The 7,418-nt window shown below is 45.1% G+C and overlaps 1 protein-coding gene across 1 annotated transcript; it reads right to left on the bottom strand.

Moving 5' to 3' along the window:
* Positions 1-392: 392 nt before the first annotated feature.
* Positions 393-6,563, bottom strand: LOC148126635 (vomeronasal type-2 receptor 26-like). Its single transcript, XM_087928360.1, has 3 exons — positions 6,331-6,563; positions 3,044-3,170; positions 393-1,582 (listed from the first exon to the last, which is right to left on the bottom strand). Exons 1-3 carry the CDS (start codon positions 6,517-6,519, stop codon positions 657-659), a joined length of 1,242 nt encoding a protein of 413 aa, XP_087784486.1. The 5' UTR covers positions 6,520-6,563; the 3' UTR covers positions 393-656.
* Positions 6,564-7,418: the final 855 nt, after the last annotated feature.

Genomic DNA, 7,418 nt, shown 5'->3' with positions numbered 1-7,418 from the left:
CTTTTGAAACTTAGTTCGGGGCTCATGAATGAATTCAGGCATCTGTTGGAACCATGACACCATCATTTGCACAGAACCATAATCTCCCACCCCTCTGCCACCACTGGTCTGCGGAACCAGAAGGTTGGGGACCACTGATCTACCACATGCACATTTCAGATTCATTGGTGGTGCCACCCAGCTGCTCCTTCTCTTAGGAATTTATTTTGTCATATTCAATCTGCCTTCTTCTATGGGAAAAGCAGGATGCCAACTTCCACACTTAATCATTAAATGTCACCTTCATATATTTAGTTATTAAACTAAAATCCCAAAACATAAAAATGTTAAATAACTATTTTTTAAAACATTCTTTGAGAAATCGAATCAACCAGAAACATCTCCCAATCAAATAACTTTGCCAGAATATTTTAATGTATTGAGAAGTCTTTAAGTCTATGTTGTCTTCTAGGTTATTTTGGGACCATTCATTTGGAGGACAGTTTGGAAATACAGATCTTGCTTTTCTCCCTAAGAATCTAGGTATGTTTCAGCATTTTCAACATCTTCAACAGTAGTGGAAGGCATGGAGGTCTTCAAATGAATACACTAAGTTCCCCTGAATTTGAATCCAAGCTATGATGTAGCAGCATCTGAGAGGGTTATGGCAATTAAGATTAATTTGCATTCACTCTCAAACCATCTCTACTTTTTGCTGTTAGCTGCTCCTTTGTATTCAGGTCAGGTCGTAGTAAGATAATGTAGCATTTGGGAATGAAGATGCAGCCCAGCAATCCAGCACTGGAGGCTAGGATGGAGAAGACCTGCACAACTACCATATATTTCCCTTTGGTACTCAGGTAGGTGGGGACAAAGGACACCCACACACTGCAAAAGACCAACATGCTGAAGGTGATCAGCTTGGCTTCATTGAAGGCCCCAGGAAGGTTCCTGGCCAGGAAAGCCACCGTGAAGCAGATGGCAGCCAAGAAACCCATGTATGAGAGGGCAATGTAAAACATGATGACTGAGCCTTCATTGCACTTCAGAACAATCTCTTCTGGCTGGGAGTGCACGTCAGACTCGGGGAATGAGGGAGAAACTCCCAGCCAGACGGTACAGATGATAACTTGGAGACCAGAGCCAGAAAGGACAATAGAGTTGGCTAAAGTCTTTCCCAACCATCTCCGCACAGAATTCCCAGGTCTTGTGGCCAGGAAGGCCAGCACCACTGTAATCGTTTTGGCTAAGATGGAAGATACTGCAATAGAGAAGATGATGCTGAAGGATGTTTGCCTGAGAAGGCAGGTGGCTGCCCTGGGACGACCAATGAAGAGAAGGGAAGTCAAGAAGGACAACAGGAGAGAGACCAGAAGGATGTAGGAAAGGTCCCGGTTGTTGGCCTTGACTATGGGTGTTTCTAAGAATTTGATGAAAATTGCTAAGACGAAGGCAGTGACCAAAGACAAGATGAGGCTAGAGGAAGCCAGGATTATGCCCAAGTCTTCTTTGTAAGACAAGAAGGTTACTTTCTTGGGGATGCATTTGGTTTGGTCTTTATTTGGATGCTGATCTTCTAGACATCTTGTGCACTTCTCTGCATCTGGGGAGAAGACAGGCAAGAACTCTTAATTTTACACAACGATAATAAAACAGTCTTTTTGAATATGCTTATGAATGATCGCTAAGATTCTGGGCTTCGAAATCTGAGTCTGTCAAAGGAGAAATTCTCTGAGGATCATCTGTGATGAACTGGTTCACTCCAACGATCAGCAGATGGCCCTACCTGCCAACCCTGGCTCTTTACCAGTGGTTGTTAGGAATAACATAGGTTACCTAACGTAGTTTGGGTAAAATAATCTATATAAACTATGATTGTAAGTTTAAGTGTGTGTCACTTTAAAACTGCAAAGCATGTAATTTTGGGTGCGGTGTGAAACCACCATAAGAGGGAGCAAGAGAACCTGACAATTACTGGATTGCATGGATTGATGGTTTGTTAACTGCGTGTTTTCCCCTATTGCTGAGTTGCTAAAGGAAGAGAGGAGTTTTTGACTTCACATCTCTACTGCAAGGAGATATATTACTGGACTGATATTTGTAAGTTTACTGACCTCTCTTTTTCGATACTGGAATTTGCAACTGAATAATACCTGGACAGACTGAACTAGTGAATGATATATGGACTGTTTGACTATGCTATAACTCTTACTGGAATAAATTATTTAATTAGCACCGTGTATCTGTTTTACTGAGTGTAAGCTACAAAAACATTTATCTCACATATTTTGCCTGCCTGCCTGACTGCTGTGCAGATTCTGCTAGGGTGTATCCCTAACAGTGGTGGCTAACCTTTTTGGGTTCCTGTGCTCACGTGTCTGCACCCAAAGGCAATGAGAATGGCTTTCCCGCCCCTTACTCATGCGTGTGCTTCCCACCATGTGCCGCACATCTCTGCACATGTGCACAGAATCCCCCCATGTGCCATGCATCTGTGCACATGCCTGTAAGACCCCCCCTGCATGTACCGCACGTCTCTAGGCAAGCACGTGAATCTCCCGTGCCCCTTTCCCCCTGCGCATGCACACACCAGATACCTGACAATCAGCTGTCAAGCAGGCAGTGCACGCGCATGTGCAGTGGGATTCTTCCGGGCGACCTCTCGCGTGCTGGCAGAAAGGGCTCTGCATGCCACTTTCAGCATGTATGCCATAGATTCACCATCATGGCTCTATTCTGATCTTTATTTCCTGGTTTTGAAGCTCAGCTGCTTCATGTGGCCCAAAGGATAGCCACGTGTCAGTTGTTGAACCCACAGGGAGCGTGCAGGATTCCAGGAGAAGGCCAGCATCAAACCCTCTGGGGGCACGCAAAGCATACATCTGGTGCCTGCGTACCCGCCAAGCCGCACCCATAGAACCGGTGGTAAAAAAAAAGTTGAATCTCACCACTGCTGCTTGCACATTTTAGGCAAGCTTGCTTCCAAACATCTCTAAATAGAAATGCTTTTGTGATTCTCCACCCCATTCTTCATAGCTTTACCTTTTCCCTTAGGGTTCCATACCTTCCTGAGTGGAGATGGTGCCTTTTGCACACATGACACATCTATAGCAGCAAAGAGGCCTTCCTTCCAGGACCACCTTGGCTTGGCCAGGACGACAGCTTTCGGTACACCTGGAGCGAGGCAGAGACTGACCCAAAGAGAAGGAACATCAACCATAGAAGATTAAATGGTGCCATAGTCATGAGACATTAATCATTTCAAGGGAGAGGGAGTTCAGAGAAAGACCCAGGCACAACCCCTCTTCATCCTAGGGCACGCAGGGAGGAACGGAGAAGAGAGGAAGGTAGATTATGTGCCTGACACGGGAGGAAAGGGCCCTGATTCCCTTCATTAGCCACAGCTGGGAAGGGAGTATAAAAGAGATGCATGCTGAGTGTGGCGTCTGCTGGGAACAAATGACTGGAGATTTTACAGTGTCCTTCCCTTGCCACACCCACCAAGCCATCCCTACAGAACCGGTAGTAAAAACATTTGAATCCCACCACTGCCTTCCAAGATTGTCAGTAGCACTCTCCACTCTAATTCCTGACCCTTGGACATTTAACCTAGTTTTACTGTTTTGACTAACAAACAAGTACTGGCAAACATGTCCCTAGAAGGCAAAATCTTGAAACTTGGTCTCCCTTAGTTTGTCATGTGGGACAATTCGCAAGAGAAAGAAATTTTGTTCAGAAGAGTTATCAGTAAAAGGAAACCAGGCCGTCAAAGAACAAGGTGACTGGACACCATTAAAGCTGACATTGAAGATAGAAAAACTCAAATAAATAGTACAAGATCACGTGATGTGGCCTATAGAATTGCCAAGAGTTAGATGCCACTGAATCGATAATTTTATCATCATCACTATTTTGACCAACAAAGGAAAGAAAATTTCCTTCATAAGCCATGGAAAGCAATCATCAGTCTCAACTCGTGATAACATGAATAAGGAAGAAAGAACCAAGTAGCATCTGATTCTGTCTAATCCTCAGTAGACCTCTTGATCATGGAGTCCAACTCGGAGTTCCAAGGAGCCTAGCAATTTCATCGGAAACAGTGATCCCACACAATCCTTCATCCCATCTCCACCCACTTCCCAAACATTTCCCAATTGGTTGGAATAATGAAAGTGTCATGCCCCTATTGGAGTCTGATTCCGAGGGGGAGGTAGAGCAGATGACAGGGAGTGGGAGTGTGGCTCCAGTGGCTGTGAAAGAAACTGGGGAAGGGCACAGTCCGGCTGGGCATTCAGAGGAAGACTCAGGCCCACCCCTTCTTCATCCTAGGGCACGCAGGGAAGAGAGGATAAGGGAGCAACGTGGGTTACGTGGGTGAGAAAAGGGCCCCGAGTCCCTTCCTTAGCTGCAGCTGGAAAAACAGGATTTAAAAAGGGTGTTTGCGCACAGCACCTTGCTGGAAGGAAAGTGTGAATTATATTTGTTTGTCGAGGCTTATCTGGGTTCTGATGTCCTCCCAACTCTATGTGGTTTATTATCTTTCGAAGTCTGCATTTCCTTATTCTGCCTTGTCTCGTTAATTGCTGCAGCGTGGTTTGTGTTGGTTTTTATTTATAATTTATATGTACTGTGCTGTCCAGACAGTATGTAGTTAATTGGGAATTGGGATAGTTAGTTAGGAATTGGGAGCTGTCCCCTTAAGGGAATGCCTCATGGTAAATGTAGTTAATGCATCATGGGAAATGTAGTTCATGTCAGGTGGTCACATCTGTAATCCTGATTGGTCACTGAATTGACCCTTGGTTGGGGTGGGGGAGTTTCCTTTACACTTGCTTGGACCCCAGCTCCGTCCTGGTGTTTCACCCTTTGCTCCTTCATTATGGGATCACTATAATTTCACACTATGTGAAATGTGCAAAGAATTGGACATTAGATGTATCTCGACATAACCGTGAGTTACATTTCGAGGATGCCTTGTGACCCAATAAAGAAACTTTGCATGGAAGCCTTTGTAGAGTTTTCCTGACTGTCTTTATATTCAGCCAGTAAATTTAAAAGACAGAACAGTGAAATTATAGTGCTAATCTGAATCCCAGCAGTGAAATTACATTATCTGAATTCCTATTAAGAGTGAAATTATAATGTAATCGGAATTCCCAAAGTGAAGACATGAGTTAATCAGATTGCCAGTGAAAGAGTGGAAAAGTCATTAATCTTATGTCCTAGAAAAGTAAAGAAGGATTGGAACCCTGAATTCTCTCTCTCTTTCTCTCTCCGAGCAACTGAAGTTATAAAGCTTGTTTGAATTACTGGGAGGGGCCAGAAATTCCCCCATTTGCTAGAGACAAACAAGCGGCATCCTTTCCGTCTCTCTTTGCAGCCCTCCAGTTATTGTCTTCAGACAAATGCAGCTGAATGAGACTGAGTAATCCTTTCTTGTGTCCTAAAAAACAAAGAAACTGCATTTTCTCTAGCTCTGGAGTTGCTTTCGATTCCTCATTGCTTGTGCCTTGCAGGAAAGACAGCCATAAAGAGGCCCTTCTACCCAGTTTATGATGTGGTCTCCAGGCAGTAGAGTCGTAAATTCTTTAGGATGAGCCATCTCCTTAGAAACGGGCCATAATTCCTCCCCACAAAGAGGGAATCCAAATTCAGCTGGCAATTTAAAGAAAAAAAAATACAGCATGCCATCTTTCTTTGCTGGCAAAGTGAGAAAGTTTTCCCTTTACTGGAATTAAACACAACCTTTAGTCAAAAAACTCAGCAGCCCCCTTGCAATGCAGCACAAGTGTCCTAAATACAGCTACCAGCTAGCAGCACCACCTTGTGGTCAAATAATGAATTTTACAGGAGCTTCCTAAATTCAGCAGCCCCCTTGCAATGCAGTGCAAGGGTCCTAAATTCAGCAACCCACTTGTAACGTAACCCAAGGGTCAAGTACTGAATTGCAACGCACTCAAGGGGCCAACCTGTGAACTGCACCAGCGTCTTCCAGACCTTGCAATGCACCCTCTAGTGGCCAACCAGTGAATTTCTATGGAGTCTCCTAAATTCAGCTACCTGCTTGCAGCGCACCCTAATGGAAAAAAGGGAATTGCATGGAAAACCGCTAAATCTTCCAAACTTCAATGACAGAACATGTACTTTGGGTTCGGATTAAATTTCTTCCCTTTAAAGACTGTTCTTGGGAGAGTTTACTTTCCTCCAGCCGAAGATAACTGGACATTGGGGGCCAAGTTGGAGGTATTAAAGGGATTTTACCTATCGTTCTGACTTTGTTGGTTTGTGCCACACCCTGGATCATCACAGAAAGAGAATTTGAAAAGCATTACATAAAGTCTCCCAGCTCACCTGGTTAAACCTCTGGGACCAGTTTGTGGCCTCCTGATCAAGGATGAATTCCAGGTCTTTGGACCCCCATGGTCTGTCTATCCTCCCAAACTGCACTGCCCCAAAGGACTTATTTGGGAAGGTCACCCAGTTCACACTATCAAACTTGGCAGCGAGGTTCCCTTTCCCATCCAGATACACTCCATCCATGCAAGTATTGTAGAAGTGGGAATCTCCCAGGAAAGGATGAAGCTACAATGGCAAACAAAAAAATAACATGAGAAAAGAAAAACTAAATGTCAGTGTTCCAGAAAACCTCCACTCCAACAAATAACTCAGAGACAGACATCCCCCTTTTTTATTAAAAGTTGAGGGTTTGAGAGTGGGAAAAGCCCCAAAACAAGCAAATATATATATAGGGGAGTTTGAGGTTATGGGCGCCCTTCAAACCAAAAGGTTAAAAAAAGGGTCAAAAAAATCCCGTCGTAAAGCCAGCCCTTCAGTACACGAGCCCCAAAAAAAAAAAAAAAGCCCCCCCACCCGCCCCCCCCCCCCCCCCCCCCCCCCCCAAACCACCAAACCCAAAAAACAAAAAAAAACAAAAAAAAAAAAAAAAAAAAAAAAACCCCCCCACCCCAACCCCCCCCCCCCCAAGCACCCCCCCCACCCAAACAAAAACCCCCCCCTTAGGAAAGCTACAGGAAGTGAAAGTTGGGCGCTGAGAGCCGAGCCGCCCAGCTCAAAAAGAGCGAATTCAAACCGCTGCCGTTTGAATTCAATCCTTTAGTGAAGTTCGGCACTGTATCCACAGTCGCCAACGCTCTCCAGGGAGCGCGCAATTTGAATTCCTGTCAGTTACGGCGCTACAGCCATTAGCCGCCTACGCTCTCCAGGAGCGCGAAATTCAAATTGCTGTCAGTTACGGCGCTATAGCCATAGCCGCCAAGCGCTCGCAGAGAGCGTGAAATACAAAAAACCTCTCGAGAGCTGAAATCACTGAGCAAGGTGAGGCACTGCAGCCACAGCCGCCACGCTCACGGTAGCGCATACAGGGCCACGTATACCCAGAGAGATAGATCAGTCTGCCAACAGACTGAAACTCCAAAATG

Source organism: Pseudonaja textilis, chromosome 2 (genome assembly GCF_049901715.1).
Source record: "Pseudonaja textilis isolate UNSWEBS1 chromosome 2, rPseTex1.2, whole genome shotgun sequence".
Taxonomy (NCBI): domain Eukaryota; kingdom Metazoa; phylum Chordata; class Lepidosauria; order Squamata; family Elapidae; genus Pseudonaja; species Pseudonaja textilis.
This window is presented reverse-complemented; position numbering and strand designations above follow the sequence as displayed.

Coding starts and splice junctions, on each gene's coding strand:
- LOC148126635 (XM_087928360.1), bottom strand. CDS start 6,519: ATGGATGGAGTGTATCTGGATGGGAAAGGGAACCTCGCTGCCAAGTTT. Junction 3,171..6,330: donor GGTCCCAGAGGTTTAACCAG/GTGAGCTGGGAG, acceptor TCTTTGGGTCAG/TCTCTGCCTCGCTCCAGGTG. Junction 1,583..3,043: donor CACCATCTCCACTCAGGAAG/GTATGGAACCCT, acceptor TCTTCTCCCCAG/ATGCAGAGAAGTGCACAAGA.